The sequence below is a fragment of the Sprattus sprattus genome, assembly GCF_963457725.1.
Source record: "Sprattus sprattus genome assembly, chromosome: 7".
Taxonomy (NCBI): domain Eukaryota; kingdom Metazoa; phylum Chordata; class Actinopteri; order Clupeiformes; family Clupeidae; genus Sprattus; species Sprattus sprattus.
Genome location: NC_137926.1, coordinates 10995498 through 11014179, shown reverse-complemented (window position 1 = coordinate 11014179; position 18682 = coordinate 10995498). Strand labels below are relative to the sequence as shown.

Genomic DNA, 18682 nt, shown 5'->3' with positions numbered 1-18682 from the left:
TGGTAAGGCTTAAATTGGATATGAACCCAGGAAACCTGACCCGGTCATCTCTAACAGTCACTCATGAAAATATTAAACCCCTTATTAAATCTCTCAAAGTAATCTAATATTTTAATGTCAATATCTCATTCTTTTTTGGAGGCATCCAATAAGTAATTTGCCATAAAGTCCCAGAGGAGTTTTGTATTCATATCTCATCATATTTCAGGCATTTCATCATAGAGTTTGTAAAATTACAGTTTCCTTCTTTTCCTTGTAATACAAGGGATGACGTGCAATAAATAATAATTATTATAGGCTAATAAAAGTTATCCTTAGATTGATTAGGTTGAGTATTTGTCTTTCTCTGCTCAGACATAAACGAGTGCCTGCTGGGAACGTACAACTGCCGGCACGGCGAGCGTTGCATCAACATGCTAGGCTCTTACCGCTGCCAGCGGGAGGTCAGCTGTGGCACAGGCTATGAGCTAACCAACAGCAACCAATGCAAAGGTTTGTTTCAGTGCTACCACCTGCTGGTACAAAGACAGCAGCACACTGGCCAATGGTCCTTATCATGTGAAATGGGTTGGAGTTATTAGTTTGTTTTGCACACCTTAATTCGAAATACCTGTAGCCAAAATACAAAATGTGTTCTCTTTTCAGACCAGCACATAACACAACTGCTACTAATACACTGTAGTTATATAAAAGTGGTAACAAATGTTCAGGGTAAATTATGACAGGTACTTCTGTTTTTTATATGCAGTGTACGTAAATGGTGCTTCACAAACAATTTACCCTGAACATTCTGACATTTGATCATACTATTATTATAAACTCATTTCTCTATGAATGCTTCAGCTGAAACCTCACTATTCTGTTGATTTACCTCTAGACATTGATGAATGTGAGACTGGCACACACAACTGCCCTCCAGACTTTGAATGCCAGAATTCTCCTGGGTCTTTCCGCTGTCGGCCCAAAGTGAAGTGTGGATCAGGCTATATACAGGATGCTCTGGGCAGCTGCATAGGTGAGAGAAAAAAGGGACCTGACTGTCAATATGCTCCACACTCACGCCTTCCAAAATGATTGATATCCACCATGCTCAGTGTATCTTGTCTTGGTCCTTTTCATTATGATAATTGTGTGATCTGGTCACATATACATACATACATACATACATACATACATACATACATACATACATACATACATACATACAGTACATACATACACACACACACACACACACACACACACACACACACACACACACACACACACACACACACACACACACACACACACACACACACACACACACACACACACACACATACACACACACCCATACATACATACACACTGCAGAAACAAACAATACAGTCATCACTGTATACAATACAAATATTTTTGTACATAAATTCCAATTTTGACAGCCTTCTACACATGCAACTTTGAATGGTTCTCATGTAATTCAAGCTACATGACTGTGTTTCCCTGTGCCAGACATTAATGAGTGCCTGAGCCATAGCGGGCCCTGTCCGACTGGACAGATGTGCTTCAACACCGTGGGCTCCTACACCTGCCAGAGGAACTCTGTGAGCTGTGGACGTGGGTACCATCTCAACGAAGAGGGCACTCGATGTGTGGGTGAGTCACATAATACAAGGCCCGTTGATGTCCTTACCTAGCCTGACATTGTCATACTCATAACTCTAGTCAGAATATGATACTAATAATAATACTTCCTGACCTCAAATGTTGTGGGCGGAGCTAAGTTCGTCTGGTATCCAGGCTAGTCCTTACCATCACTGTCACTAAATCTAAAAAAAAAAGAGCCACAAATTGATAACACACCACAGCATAAGCTGTGGAAAACTACTGGCTTTAGCTCCTCACGCTAACCTGTCTAGCTTTCCGTTACTCAGATATACCATTTTGCTGTGGTCCTGTTTTAGTATGATGAGACGAAAAAAGTAGGAAAGATAGGCAGCATTTCACTAGGCAACGAACCATTTTGTACAGGGTTTTAATTTGTTGCTGTGGGGCACAAGACATGCTATGGACCACCTCAAATATGCTATGCCTCTATTTCTAATGGATACAGCAGATCTCCCTATTATGCAGAAAGACAAGCATTCTGACGATTTATAGGGGAGGCCTTGCTCCAATTATGAGTGAGCTGTTTGTTATGCTCTATGTGTCAGACATCGATGAATGCAAGCAGCCTGATGGCGCCTGTGCTGGCCATGGCTGTATTAACCTCGTGGGCTCGTTTCGCTGTGAGTGCCGCGGTGGCTATATTTTCAACAGCATCTCCAGGATCTGTGAAGGTAAAGATCACTCCGTTCATCATGTCTCTGCATTTCATCATTCCCCTCCATTAATGTGTACTGTAACTGGCATGTCAACCTGGCTTTGTCTTTTGCCTTTGGAACTCAGACATCAACGAGTGCAGGCATTATCCTGGCCGCCTGTGTGCCCACAAGTGTGAAAATATTCTTGGGTCCTACAAATGCAGCTGCACTACAGGCTTCAAACTATCCAGTGATGGCAGGAATTGTGATGGTAAGGGCTGTTTCAGAGAACTCATGGATGCTAATTCCAATCTATGTATTAGTGTACTGCTCTTGTCTCACCTTTCCACGGTCTTACCATCTGAGTCAGACATTGTTGTTGTAAGTAATTATCACTAGTGCTGTCAGTTTAACGCGTTATTAACGGCGTTAACGCGAACCCATTTTAACGCCGTAATTTTTTTTATCGCGCGATTAACGCATTGTACGTCACGTTTGAGTGAATGATGATCGCGATACGGCGAAATGGATAAAAAGCTTCTGAATAGAAAGTTTACCTTTAAAAGTTGTGTTGTGCAAAAGAAGCAGCTTCACTGTTGTCTGAAAATGTCAACAGGCAGCTGGTTGAAAGCACAGAAGTAGTTGGCCTACCTTTTATTGGTAACCTAGCTCTTACGGTTTATTGTTTTTGAAATAAGAGGCCTGACTTCTATGTTCACAGCAAACTTGAAAAAAACAAATATTAAGCCATGGTTTAACTGCACTATAGGCTGAGTCCTTGTTTATCTTAAATATGCACTTTATAATTTCATTTTGTACCGCCCTGTTTGGCAATGTTGTTTTTCAATAAAATAAAACATTGCTTAAAGCAAGCCAATCCACTTTTCCATGTTGATAAGAGCATTAAAATAAAATAAAAATGATGGAAAAAAATAATTGAATTGACATTTAGAATAGATACAAATTTGCGATCGCAATATTTTAATCGTTTGACAGCACTAATTATCACAATTGCATGGTAATTGTCACTGGACATTGCGCAATTAGACATTTTGTTTCTGTGTGAATGTGTGTGTTTTACTCGTTCATTAATTACGTGTGTTACTACTGTGTGTAGATGTTAATGAGTGTGAAAGCAACCCCTGTAGCCAAGAGTGTGCCAATGTCTATGGCTCCTACCAATGCTATTGTCGTCGTGGATACCAGCTCAGCGATGTAGATGGCATCACCTGTGAAGGTAAGATAGCTCACCTCTTACATATAAACTTAAGAGATGTGTCAAATAAGTTTGTTTTCTTCAGGCAACAACAGGGAGAGGATGTCTCAGAATCAGAATTCTTTTAATGGCCAAGTATATTCACACATACAGGAAATTAACTTGGTGTGGTTGGTGCATAGGACATAACACATAACATAACATAATAACAAAATAGCATAAACAAGAACAAAAGACAAATGTTTTACAAGACAATGATAAATAATTTGGGCACACGAAGGGCAAATTTCAGTTCATTGGAATATGTAAACCCAGAGTCAGTGTGATCTAGATAACATAAGCCTGGGTGCTTTGCCATACCTTGCCTTATTCTGATGATATTCTAAGGTGTCTACATAGCCACTGTTGTTTCTCTGAACTCAAACAAATTGGACAACTGTGTTCCAGATATTGATGAGTGCGCGCTTCCCACCGGGGGACACATCTGCTCCTACCGCTGCCACAACAGCCCCGGGAGCTTCCACTGCACGTGTCCTGAGGGGGGCTACACACTGGCCCCTAACGGACGCAGCTGCCAGGGTGAGCAATCACAGCACTGTCCCATCAGTCATGGCACTGTCCCATAGTCACAGCCCTGTCCCATAGTCACAGCCCTGTCCCATAGTCACAGCACTGTCCCATCAGTCATGGCACTATCCCATCAGTCATAGCACTATCCCATAGTCACTACACTGTCCCATAGTCACAGCCTTGTCCCATCAGTCATGGCACTAACCCATAGTCACTACACTGTCCCATAGTCACTACACTGTCCCATAGTCACTACACTGTCCCATAGTCACTACACTGTCCCATAGTCACAGCACTGTCCCATAGTCTGAAGCCCAGTCCCATCAGTCATGGCACTGTCCCATAGTCTGAAGCCCAGTCCCATCAGTCATGGCACTGTCCCATAGTCACAGCCCTGTCTCATAGTCACAGCACTGTCCCATCAGTCATGGCACTATCCCATAGTCACTGCACTGTCCCATAGTCACAGCACTGTCCCATAGTCTGAAGCCCAGTCCCATCAGTCACAGCCCAGTCCCATAGTCACTACACTGTCCCATAGTCACAGCACTGTCCCATAGTCACTACACTGTCCCATAGTCACAGCACTGTCCCATAGTCACTACACTGTCCCATAGTCACTACACTGTCCCATAGTCACAGCCCTGTCCCATCAGTCATGGCACTATCCCATAGTCACAGCACTGTCCCATCAGTCACTTCACTGTCCCATAGTCACTACACTGTCCCATAGTCACTACACTGTCCCATCAGTCACTACACTGTCCTATAGTCACTACACTGTCCCATAGTCACAGCCCTGTCCCATCAGTCATGGCACTAACCCATCAGTCACAGCCCTGTCCCATCAGTCATGGCACTGTCCCATAGTAACTACACTGTCCCATAGTCACAGCACTGTCCCAGAGTCACAGCCCTGTCCCATCAGTCATGGCACTAACCCATCAGTCACAGCCCTGTCCCATCAGTCATGGCACTGTCCCATAGTAACTACACTGTCCCATAGTCACAGCACTGTCCCATAGTCACAGCACTGTCCCATAGTCACTACACTGTCCCATAGGCATGTACACCATAGAACATGTTGCATAACCTGCTCAGCGACTAAAATATGCCACTACTGTTGCAGTAAGGCAAAACAATTACTTTGGCACCTTCCAGCAGGGGGAGCTCTAGAAGCTCTGTTTCTGTCTGGAAGGTGCTATTTGTTTGTCAATGCAAGCACATAGTTGATTAGCTAGTCATTATCAGTCAGATGGTAGTATTGTAACTGTTGATCAATGTCCATCTAACAGGAAGTAACATTTCAGCCCTTCTTCGCTTTCACTGTGGAACTATGTCATGCTAAGCCTTTCAAATTCCCTGTGCTGGTAGGATGCAGAGGTCTGTGTTATCTAAAGACCACACATGAGTTAAAACTGCATTGTGTGTGAAATGCATTGTGTGTGAGTCTTGCATAGACAGGTGGCCATATTAAACTGATGAAGCATATGTGAATCGTCAATCTCAGGCTAATGCCATGCCAATCATAAACAGTAACTTAAACGTAAAAGTTATGTTATAAGAGCCTTACAAATAATATAATGAATACAAATGAAGTGATATTTATGACACATTATTAAACATATATTAAATGTGTAAGTATACAATGGTAATGTGTACATTCTGTGAAAACAGAGCTGTAGAGTTAGGGTTATGTTTGATCATTTTACAGTATTTGACCACCACCATTCATTCAGCTTTGACTGTGCAGTTTTCTGGAATGTACCATAAAACAGTTTTAAATTCAGAGTGACTTGTCCACAGATTTACATTTAGTCATTTAGCAGACGCTTTTATCCAAAGCGACTTACAAGGATGTCTACACATTTTCCATTTTTTTTACACTGATGGTACACTGCACATCAGGAGCAACTAGGTTTCAGTATCTTGCTCAAGGACACTTCGACAGGGAATCGAACTAGCAACCTTCTGATTACTAAACGACTTCTCTACCTCCTGTACCACCAGATGTGGATGAGTGCTTGGCAGGGACACACACCTGCACAGAATCAGAGAGCTGCTTCAACGTCCAGGGCGGATTCCGCTGCCTGGCATTTGAGTGTCCTCCCAACTACCGTCGGTCTGGGGAGACGTGAGTATTCCAGAGGCTTAGCCTCACTGCGACTCTCCTAAATTGGACATAGCAGTCCAGCAGATTACATGTAAAAACCCATCAGACACACTATGGTGGTCTGCGTCCTAGAAATACAGTTCACCCTTGGTGTCATTCTCGTTAATTAAAGCCTCACTATAAAACATTGCGTCTTTTTAAAGGTGTATGACTGAAAAAGAGTAAAAAAACAGAACATGTAAGGATACAAGTTACTGCAGAACTTTTTCACAAAGAAAGGGAAGGCCTATTCTGGGCAATCTTGAACCATGGAAGCTTTTTTTTACTTGGCTGCAATCATCTGCATGCTCAATGCTGCTGTGTTTACGTGTCAGCCACAGCATGCATGTGTACTCTGCACGATGCGATGAAAGGAGGAAAAAAGCAGTTGTTTGTGAAGCACGTGGAATAAAGATTCTAGTCCTAGTCTTGTGTGGATGTCACCAGCCACTTCTCTCCCACACTACTTTGGTTTGCTCGCATGCCACCCTTTGCATCGACTCATCAGCTCTCCCTCTCCCTCTCCCTCTCTCTCTCTCTCTCTCTCTCTCCCTCTCCCTCTCTGTCTCTTTCTCTCTCTGTTTTGTTCTTCTCCAACCCCCTCTGTTTATTCTCCTCTCACTGTCTCTCCTTCACAGTCGTTGTGAGCGCTTGATTTGCAATCAGACTAGCGAGTGCCTGGCCTTGCCTGTGAGAATAACCTACTACCACCTCACTTTCCCCACCAATATCCGAGCGCCTACCAACATCTTCCGGATGGGGCCCTCCAACATATTGCCTGGCGACCAAGTCGACATCTCAATCCAGGAGGGCAACGAGAACGGCTTCTTCGGCACGCAGAGAGTGCCCTCTGGTGGCGTGATGTCTGTACAGCGGGCCATCGGCCAGCCAAAGGACTTTGAGCTCTCTCTCTTGATGACGCTTATTCGGCATGGCATGGTCAGCACTTACATGGCTAAAGTGCTGGTGTTTGTCACTGAGGATCAGCCAAGCCTGCCTAACACTGTGTCCCCTAACTGAACATCACCATCACTACTGAGATCATTATTATTATTATTATTATTATAATGACAGATGAACAGATAACAAGAGAGCCACGGTAACAACCAAGCATTCATTAACACTTCCATTGGTTTAAGTCACCCCATAGGAGGTCTATGAAGTACACATTCACACACTTTCAAGCGAACACCTAGTATCTGTAGTCACTAGGTGGTGCTTTAGGGCAAAGAAATATTCAAATAGCGCTCATAAACCACCAAGACTACCTGATTATTTTAAAGAGATGTTTGTTTTACATCGTGTAGGTGTTAGATGTATTTTTTCATGTTTTGTTCTTGTTTTTAATGAAAAATATATATATTTAGAGATCTTACCTGTCACTGCCAGTGGTTTTCATTTATGATTTGGATTAGATACATGAAGATTTTCTTGCTGGTATTAAAAAAAAGAGATTTTAAGAGTTCTAGACAAGTTTGTATGTGGTGAATTGTTTGTGTCATTTAGACCAGTTGTCATTAATGTTTTGATTTGTTATAGATTTCATGAGGATGAATCTCAAAGACACCTAACACCAGTGGTATAAAGCCACATAAAATACCACAAACTTCCACAAAAGCCACATAAACTACCACAAACTAACTTACTACCACATAATGAAACACAAGGTGGGGCAAAAATTACAGGCCTGCTGACCAGTCTACACTGATGGGGAAGCAGTTTTTAACAAACTCTAGGGCAGGGTGAGAGAGCAACTCATTGTATTCTCATCAATTATATTTAGCCAGGTAGACCTGAAAAAACAGAGGAAGGAGGCACTTCTCTGTTTTGTCTAGGATGTTACTAAAGTAAAAGTACGACAGCCCCATTTTTTTGTCCTCAGACTTTCTGACATTGAATTATGGAGATCTGGATTCTGGTCGGTGGTCTGAACTATTTGTGGTGGAGCAGCATCACCGCTCAGAGCATGAATGATGGCCTACTGTGTTTATGTTGGGGCATTATCAATGTGCCGACTATAAATAATTACCTTAAAAAAAATGAAAAAATCTCCTACTTGACCAGAGAGACTTCCATCCAAAAGAGCTGTTTTTATTTCTGGCCTTAAAATATTGGGATTTTGTGTCAGGCCACGTGAACGTAGAACTTGCAGACCCCTCCTATGGTGAAGACGCATAGGGCATAATTAGCCTTCCACTTGCTGCCTCCCTTTGAAGTTGGTGCTCCGTGCCGAGTGGCAGTTCACCCAGGGTCATTATTTTCTCGTAAATTCACCCGATCGCCTGTCATGGTGCTTCGCCCAAATCCCTGAGGGGCTTCCTCTCTCTGTGCTGTGCCTGAGTCGAGGTATTATAAACTAGGAGAACATTTTGTGGCTTGGACTGGCCTGGAGCAAAACGTGGACCTACCCGCTAATTGCTAATTACAAGCCGGTACCCAGCAGTGGCTTGACTTCTTGTCAGGGGCTTCTCCCAGCTCTTCATGAAAGTAAGCCTGCAACCCAATATTGGCTCAGGGGTTTCACCAGCAGCAGCACACAATCACACTGAGAGAGCTTGGGGGTGGTGGGATATGGAGTCTCTTTGCTGCAGTAGCGTAGGCCCTACAAACGGCAATGGACTCAGACATAGCTGTGGACTAGTCGAGTTGACAAATGAAAGGAATTTTGTCTGGCTGCTTGAGGTGCAGCAATGTTAAGATACCGCGTAGATGTGTAAACTATCAAGATATAATTTAATGTCGTCGTTATCTTTAGATTTGCTGCCTGTCCTAACATCTTAAGATCTCTTAATTTGTGACTTGTGGAGGAGCCACATCTGCCTGAGAAACAACAGTTCTGGCACAACCGTGAAACTGATACGAAGTGGGTGAGACAGCACAGTTTATTACACAAACAGGGAAAGGGAGATAACTACTGACAGACCCGGAGGGAGTGTGTGTGTGTCTTTTTTTCTTTTTTTTTTTAAACGTCCTGCCCTCCTCATCAACTTGTAAGACCCAGATGTTTAAAGCTGAGGCCCCATTCAGGCAAAAGGCGTGTGGAAGTGGGGATTGAGCCTCGTGGCATTGTTGTGGGGTGCGTAGGTAGGGCTCGTAAACAGAGCATGCTGGGAGGGAGAAGACCTTTTTTTTTTTGCAGCAAACCCGGTTCAGACCCACGACCCGCCACTGATTAGGCGCTGAAACAAACAAAGCCTTAAATAATGGTGAGAACAGAACTGAAAGACAAGGGAGTTGTCTTGTCGTGTTTTCCAGAATTTAGCACTCCCTTGGCCCATTAATTCTCAACGAGAGATTATCGGATATGAAAGTGGGGGGGGGGGGGACGCTTCAGCAAATCCAAATATTTTCTCGTGAAGGCTGTTGAACAGCGTCTGACTGGGTGTAGCATTTCACTCTCCACCCTGAATGCATCAAAACCATGAATGGCAAGACAAAGTCTGACCACCCATTTCTCGCTGTGTGATTGTTGGCTGCTTGTTGTTGTATTGTTATTCTTCCTAAAATGTGATTGTTTGATTTAGAGTTTCTATATCCAGCGTGCCCTCTGTATTTCTGCAGATAATATTTGTGTAGTGGACATTTCGCTGGCCTGCTGTGCCACCGATTATGCGGTGCTTTGCTCCCTGAGATGCCCTGTCATTGTATGCCTGAGGGAGGATGGTGGTTGGCCTTCAGGGCCTTTTTATAGCCGCTGTTGAAGGTCAGGAGCTTGTATCTCCCCCTCTATTAGCAGGGTGAGGGTCGAACGAGCCGACACCATCCGTTGCGTCAAGTCCTGCCAGGCCAATGACATCGGCTGTGTCATGGATCCAGTCCACTCAGTGTCCCACACTGTCATCTCCCTGCCCACCTTCAGAGAGTTCACCAAGTCAGAAGGTAGGCCATTTTAACTCTTTTTATTCACAGCAGGGACGTGCACAGGAAAAAAGGGGCAACACAATATTTCTTTCACCGCGGCTTCCACGCCCCGTCATGTAATCGCAAATTTTCACAATATAATTTTAAACTCTCACTAACCACCGCTGCCGCTCCTCCGTCATCTGATCGCAAATATATACAGCCGCGGAAAAAATTAAGAGACCACTTCAAAATTATCAGTTTCTCTGGTTTTACTATTTATTGGTATGTGTAAAAGTAAAATGTACATTATTGTTTTATTCTATAACCTACTGGCAACATTCCTACCAAATTTCAAATAAAAATATTGTAATTTAGATCATTTATTTGCAGAAAAATGACAATTGGTTAAAATAGCAAAAAAGATGCAGTGTCTTCAGATCTCGAATAATGCAAAGAAAAAAAGCTCATATTCATTTTTAAACTACACAATACTAATGCTTTAACTTAAGAAGAGTTCAGAAATCAATATTTGGTGGAATAACCTTGATTTAAAATCACAAATTTCATGTGTCTTGGCATGCTCTCCACCAGTCTTTCACATTGCCGTTGGGTGACTTTATGCTACTCCTGGTGCAAGAATTCAAGCAGCTCGGCTTCTTTTCATGGCTTGTGACCATCCACCTTCCTCTTGATCACATTTCAGAGGTTTTTTATGGGATTCAGGTCTCGAAATTGGGCTGGCCATGACAGGGTCCTGATCTGGTGGTACTCCATCCACACCTTTACTGGCCTGGCTGTGTGGCATGGAGCATTGCCCTGCTGGAAAAAACACTTCTCAGAGTTGGGGAACATTGTCAGAGCAAAAGGAAGCAAGTTTTTCTTCCGGGACAACGTTGTACTTTGCCTGGCTGAGACCATAAGGATTGAACCAAAGCGGACTGGAGGGTCTTCTAAGTTCGTCTTCTCTGATGAGTCCAATTTCACAGTAGGTGCAAGACTCTGTGGCTTGTAGGCCTCTCCAGGTCTCCGTCTAACCATCAGACGACCATGTGTTGGGCAAAGCTGAAAATTGGACTCATCAGAGAAGACGAACTTAGAAGACCCTCCAGTCCGCTTTGGTTCAATCCTTATGGTCTTTTACAAACCTCAGCCAGGCAAAGTACAACGTTGTCCCGGAAGAAAAACTTGCTTCCTTTTGCTCTGACAATGTTCCCCAACTCTGAGAAGTGTTTTTTCCAGCAGGGCAATGCTCCATGCCACACAACCAGGCCAGTAAAGGTGTGGATGGAGTACCACCAGATCAGGACCCTGTCATGGCCAGCCCAATTTCGAGACCTGAATCCCATAAAAAACCTCTGAAATGTGATCAAGAGGAAGATGGATGGTCACAAGCCATGAAAAGAAGCCGAGCTGCTTGAATTATTGCGCCAGGAGTAGCATAAAGTCACCCAACGGCAATGTGAAAGACTGGTGGAGAGCATGCCAAGACACATGAAAGTTGTGATTTTAAATCAAGGTTATTCCACCAAATATTGATTTCTGAACTCTTCCTAAGTTAAAGCATTAGTATTGTGTAGTTTAAAAATGAATATGAGCTTGTTTTCTTTGCATTATTCGAGATCTGAAGACACTGCATCTTTTTTGCTATTTTGACCAATTGTCATTTTTCTGCAAATAAATGATCTAAATGACAATATTTTTATTTGAAATTTGGTAGGAATGTTGCCAGTAGGTTATAGAATAAAACAAAAATGTACATTTAACTTTAACACATACCAATAAATAGTAAAACCAGAGAAACTGATCATTTTGAAGTGGTCTCTTAATTTTTTCCGCGGCTGTATATATATTTCCTTCGGAGGGGCAACTTCAGTCGGAGAGGGCAAACAGGCAGTTGCCCAAGCAACCTAAGCACACTCCTGTGCACGTCCCTGATTCACAGTTGTATGCTTTTTGTTGGTAAGGATGTTGTTCAGAGAAGTTATGGGTCATGATGATAAAGCTTTGCTAATTGCAGCACAGTCATTTACTTGTATCAGGGATTCATCTGTAACGTGGGGCCATCTTGGACTGACTTATCTGGTTGTTAGGCATTTGCACCTGAGTTAGTCAGAGGGCCACCTTAAAATTTGCAAGTGAAAAAAATTACAGCATATACCAACAGTGTAATAAACTATAACTCCTAGTCATTTCGCTTAATGACTTAGCTTAGTGGTTGGGTTATTTTATAGCAGATGCCTTTCCAATCTGTTTTAAAAATTGAAGCATGAGATGGACGCCAATGGGAGCTTAGGAGCTGTATAAGTATAAGTCAGTTCCTATATTCAGTGAAAAGTGCCATTCTAACATTCACCTTCTAACATTCATTTCTTACAGCATATTCTGAATTTAAGAGAATTGGGAATCTTTACCTGAGTTACCCGAGTATGAACCTTAATATTATCACTGACCAAGTGATGTCTACAAAGCATTTATACTGCTTCTCTTAGTTTCATTACAATCTTTGCATTCGTAGTATCAACTGACTTAATATTCCCCCCCCCCTATCCTACATTTAAAAGGCATCTCACTGCATCCTTTCCCCACAAGGTGCCTCTGATCCCGATGTTGACCAGTTATTGGCCTGTGTTCACTACAGATGCCATCCCATCATGATCACAATTAGCAATGGACTTCCTCCTTTCCTATATACACAAACCAAACTCTAGTACCTAGTTCCAGTCCTGGGTTTAAAAAGCACTCTCCCTTAAACGTACCATACTCAGTGCAGACTACCAAAGTGAAAGGCCAGTTCAAGTATGTTTCAATTTTAATGTCCACTATTTAGAATACTATACTTTTAGCTCTACGAAGGCATGGCAGGCATTAGCCGTTCACTAAACATGTTAAAGATGGCAAAGAATTCAAAAGCTCTTTTTCACCCTAATAAAAAACGTCACCAATTTCTCATAACCAGCACGAGGCCTCACATGAGGCCCCAGTCTTAATTCATAATAGCAAAACCATTCCACCGGGATTTGTTTTTCCTCATACATGAAAATGTGAAATGCAGAAAAAAAGCTTCAATTGTAACAAGAACCTTTATTTCTGTCTCCTAACTGCTCAACAGAGATCGTGTTCCTGAGAACCATGTCGCCGGCACACTCACTGCCTCAACTGGGCTCCTCGGACATTGTCTTTGACATCCTGGATGGGAACATGCAAAGCTCCTTCGACATCCTCAAGCGCTATGAGCATGGAATGATCGTGGGTGAGTGGCACTCTGGCATCCACTTGGCCAGCTAACAATACCCAGGGACCATTGACTAACCCTGAGGCCTCCCTCAATTAAATTTGCTGTGAGACACAAAAGTGGTTTTCTGACCTAATTCCACATTATGATACAGCTCTTTATTCAACCAAACGAAATGCACATGTGTCGCTGTGTGAGGCCGCTGAAGAGAGGGTAGGGGGTGGGTGGAAATTAGACCGTCTGAAAAGCATGACATTCTTCATGTGGATGCCTGCATTCCTTAAGTGGGTCTTTTAAGTTGCAACTTCACATGCCATCTTTTGTAAAAAAAAAAAATAGAAGAAAAAAAACGGCTTTTAAGGCTGATTAAGCTCACTCCTCACCAGACATTTGGCTTGATTGGTATCAGTTCCTTTTTCTTTTTAAATGAATTGTGGAAGGGGATGCTCTAGTTCACACACGGACTGACATGACCGCTCTCTGATACACTTCCAAAAGCCCAATGCAAAGCAGTTTAAACAGATTGATGCGTGTCAGTGCAGGTGACTGCACATGTACACAATCCATAGCCCTCATGGATGAGTCACATGCAACAAAACATAAGCAGAGAAATAGTTGTGCCTCCCCCAGACAATACCATTTACCTAGGAAACTAAATCACCACACGAAACGTATAAATGTGCTTTGAGAATCATCCTAATCTACTACAGTTTACTCTTTCACCTGGTAAGGCATATGCGCACATGGGTTATCTAGGCGGTGCTACAGCATTTAGTAGTAGTGAATCCCAATGGCTAGACAGAGTCTCTCAGTGCTTATAAGAATGCAGACAGCAATGAGAACACACACTTCTATGTCTGCTGGAGGATTGAGAAGACTTTAGACTGGAAATGGAAAAGAAAGGGAAACCATCATCAGGTCTGTGAGTGTAGAGAGACACTAACACACTCACTCTAACACTCACTCTAACACAAAGGCCCCCAATGGTTGCAGGATTTTTTTCTTGTTTAGAATCACAAGTGTTCACACTGCTCCTCATTATCCACTGGCCCAACAAGGCCTAGAGGAAGAATCACAAATAAATCTGTTAGTTTGGTGAGCAAACAAGTAAATACAATTACATAACTCAACATCCCGGAACTTTTGATAAAGGTAAAGGCCTTTAAACCTTAAGTCTACACTGTTTTGCTAGTTACTGCCTTTCAAAGGAATATACTATATGAATCTTTTAAAATAAATTCCACAGAGCATAATAATTAGTAATGAATGCATTGAATTGCATCTTAGAAATTGAAGCTCAACATCAAACCAGTAAAGATTCATCACAGGACAACTTTAGACTGTCAGCTGCAGGAGTGTCCAGCTTGATTTAGTGTCTCAATGGACAGATGGAACCTAACAATGGATGGGCTATTCGTACTATCTTGCGCAATGCTGTGGTGATGTCACTCATTCCCGGTATATGGATTTGCGTATGTGAATGTGTGTGTGACCACTCATGCATGTGTGTGTGTGTGTGTTTGTGGGAATGTGCGTCTGTGGATGCAAATGTATTCCGACGTAATCCTGGCCACTTTATTTCATGTGGTTTCCTGTATTGTTACATTTCCTGTCCCGTCCTCTTTGTGTCTCGCCTGGCTGTAAAGCAGTTAAAGTGGGGGACCACATGAAAGGGCCATCTTGAACTCGCTGTAAAGAGCGTATTCTCTGGCCGCAGGTTGGTCCGTTTCTCAGAGGCCCCCCTTTCCAAGTCAGATGGCTCTCATTGGGCGGCTGGTTGCGTGATGAGGGCTCTGTTCATTAAACTCACTGGAGGTCGTCTGGCTAATGTGGCGACAGAGGTATGTCAGTGCCTCGCAATGGAGGGCACCTATAAATCATCCACGTCAGTCCCTTGGGAAATTTAGTCATCTGTAATTCGGGGCAAGTTTGGTATCCACTTTTTTTTTTATTCATGACAGATTTGCATCACAGTAAATGGTAGAACACAGAACAGTCAGCGACGGCTGACAAGTCAAACAAGAATGAATGACACTCTTGTCTTCATATAATTACAGTACCATTTTACTGTAAGCCATTGATACAATGATTAATGTCTATGCAGTGGTCATAACATTGCTTTACATAAAGGACCACAATGAAAGCATATACTGGCTGTACAGGACCCTCAAAATAGGTACTCTGAGTAGATTTGTTTGTAGCGCATTTTTCATCAAAGAATCTCCACAGTGCCACAGAGCCAGAACAGAGTAAAAAACATAGTAGAAATAATAAAATTAAATAAAATTGTTGCCATGTCCATGGATAAAGCCAGAAACACTTGAGTATACGAGTATTAGTGTTGCCATATATCAGCATAGAGATCAACTTCTTACTGTTTTTACTGTGCAGCAGTGTGCTGTAGGCGATTATGGCTATTAAAGGCACAATATGCAACAATTATGCTTCAGGATTAGGGTTAGGATAAGCAGTTTAACCTTAAAATAACAGCTTTTAAAAAATTGGGGCACTACAATTACTTTTAATATGGAGAATTGCGTCCGTGCCAATGGCATAGCAGGGTCGATAGGCATATAACTGCCTTCTGTAGTTTTGCCTGCCGATGCCCGCCGACCTGACTTTGATTACCTTCTGCCGATCTAGTAAGTAGCTTATTTGCCGTCTTGCTTAGTCTTGTGTTGCACATGATTGATGTTTGACTGTGTAAGGACAGTCGTTGAGTAATTAGTTTGTCAAAATGTCAAAGTCAGCACATTTCAAGAGATTTCGTTAGTTTTAGCTGCTAGCATACCTTTAGCGAATAGCTATTAATCCTTAATGCACCTTTAAGGTTAACACAATAATAATGTGTTTTTATATTTTTTGATGCCATTAACACAGATTCTCTTGTGACAGCCGCTTACCTCACTTGTAGTGTTTCAGTTCCCTAGCATTACACATGGCATCTAGCAAGTAAAATGGATAAAAAGGCATTTTGAATACAAGATCAGCTTCAAAGCCAGATATATCTATCGACAAGACTAAAGTTATTCATAGTTAGTTCGTTTCAATTGAGTTTTCACCGCAGTACATTCAGTTTTTAAATGCCATTTGTTAGCCAAGCACACAACTGATGCAGGTAACCTCGTTAGTTGTGAACCAGCAGCAAACCACTATACCATGTACAATTAACCGCACGTTTATAAACTGTAATTTTACAAAACAAACTTGTTTTTTGACCGCACCCCTTTATTAACCGCAGTTTATTCAATGTTATTTCATCTGTTCATGCAGGGATGGGCATTCCAAGCAAAAATAGCCAATTCTCTTCCTCCCTGCATGCACACATACACACACTCTCGAAAATCATAGGCAGATACTATCAGATACTATCTTACACTGATATTAACAGACTCGCTAACTCACATTTCGTCATTTAGCAGACGCTTTTATCCAAAGCTACTTATAAGGATGTATACACATTTTACACTGATGGCACACTGCACATCAGGAGCAATTAGGGGTTCAGTGTCTTGCTCAAGGACGCTTCAACAGGGAAGCAAACTAGCAACCTTCTGATTACTAAACGACTTCTCTACTCCTGTACCACTGTCGCCATGAACACTCACTGTCTCATTGATGCATGGCAGAATAATGCAAGATTGTGAAAGTCTTGAATTGTGAATTGTCCAACAAACTCTTCTGATGAGGCATCTCTGCTCGGAATTCTTCCAACACTGAACAAAGGTGGGTCTGGTTTATATTGAGGTAACGGAATTATATGATGGACAGGTCAAGGGCCATTCTGATAGGCTATCGCTTATCAGGGGGGGACTCCGTGAAACAGTCTTGGGGAAACTAAAATACGTCTGGTCACCTTCTGTGCAGGTGCACCCCATGTGCAGCCCACTGAACTCTGGGAACACAGGATTTTGGGACGTCTCTGTGTCCCCAAGTGTTGTGAGTGGCCTGCACAACGGGGGTGCACAGCTGGACACCGCTGGTAGTGGAAACCTTCTGAACAGTACTGATTATTCTCATTCTGGTGTGTAATTATACCTTTAGGTCCATGAAACAAACCAACACACACAATCACTCTCTCTGTCCCTCTCTCTTTTTTTCACATACTAGTCTGGTCGGCGTGATGCACCACACACACACTGAGAGGACTGTATACCACCGCTTAGTGTGCCTCAGTCATCCATCACTGTCTGTCTGAGCGGAGGTTTTCTTTTGGGATTCACGTCTGGATGAGAACGTTGGCAGTCTGGTGCATCTGTACAAACACAGTAGAACCCCAGAGATCAGGAGACAGTTTGATTGGAGCTATCAAACGCTGAGAAATCCAGCACGAAACTCGCGCCCTTCCATTTAGGGAAACAAAACATTAGATATTTGAAAAAATATGCAGCTTCAAACCACCCAGCAGGTATCCAGACCCACGCCTAATGGCGGTGCATCAGCAGCCAAAAAGAAAACACCCTTCACCCTTGACATGTCACACGAGTGTTCAGAAAGACAAACAGGAGTGGAATGCATGACGCACATGATCATCCATCTTTGATTTGGATGGACTGTTTTTAGCAAACCATCTCTCAACAGATACGATAACACATCCAGTAGTTTTGGCAGCTGTTGCTAGGGACTTTTCAAGCTCTCCACCTGACTGGTGTGTGGGCCTCCTGATGTGGGCCGGGCACAGGGGGGGGGGGTGTTTGGGGGGTTTGGGGGGTGGCGGGTGTGAGCAACGATTGTCTTTGAGGTGATATGATTTCAGAATCACACATGGCCAGCCTCAGTGCCCTGTTTGGCTTTTCCACACGGGAGTGCAGCCTCCACTTAGAGACTAATATTATCGGAGGCCGCTCCCTTTTTCATTCACTGCGCGGGCTGCCAGTCAGTCAGCGCAAGCCACGCTCTGGTGAGCAGGCAGACTCTCACACCGGCATGGGCTGTGGATAACATAGCGGCCACACACAAAAAAACTGAGATCTGAATGTTGCCCAGGATTGCATCGTTCCCACTGACTACCACGAGTATGTGGAATTCACCAGAGCAACAGCAAGATTGAAGAGCGGAAGGTGCAAAGTAATCATTGGACTGTCTTATAGGAATGATTCACAGCTAGTATGCAGCCCGTGTCAACAGCAGATGATTCTAGTGATTTAAAATGCCAGGTAGAGAAAGACGTCTATGGCGAGGGCCTACTCCAAACAATAAAATGCCTTGTTGCAATACGGTTGCCACGGCAGTGATAACTTGAATGGAGACGTAAATTTGGTCTGGGCTTAGGAATGTGTCATTGGCTTGGATCCTTCGCAAGCCACAGAGGAATTTTGGTTTGAGATATTAGGCCTGTTTGGGAGGGGTAGAGGCACACCGGGGCTCAAGCAGGTGAATTGTTG

At 43.0% G+C, this 18682-nt stretch overlaps 1 protein-coding gene across 1 annotated transcript in view; it reads left to right on the top strand.

The window, feature by feature from the left end:
* The window catches only part of fbln1 (fibulin 1), a gene marked incomplete at its 5' end in the record, with an annotated part of 32526 nt that overhangs the window by 8658 nt on the left and 5186 nt on the right, over positions 1-18682 (top strand). The window contains 10 exons of the mRNA XM_080842987.1: positions 355-492; positions 878-1015; positions 1495-1638; positions 2196-2321; positions 2431-2556; positions 3403-3522; positions 3949-4080; positions 6082-6205; positions 9957-10102; positions 13176-13316. Coding sequence (XP_080699113.1) covers positions 355-492; positions 878-1015; positions 1495-1638; positions 2196-2321; positions 2431-2556; positions 3403-3522; positions 3949-4080; positions 6082-6205; positions 9957-10102; positions 13176-13316 — 1335 coding nt within the window. The remainder of the gene's footprint in view (positions 1-354; positions 493-877; positions 1016-1494; positions 1639-2195; positions 2322-2430; positions 2557-3402; positions 3523-3948; positions 4081-6081; positions 6206-9956; positions 10103-13175; positions 13317-18682) is intronic.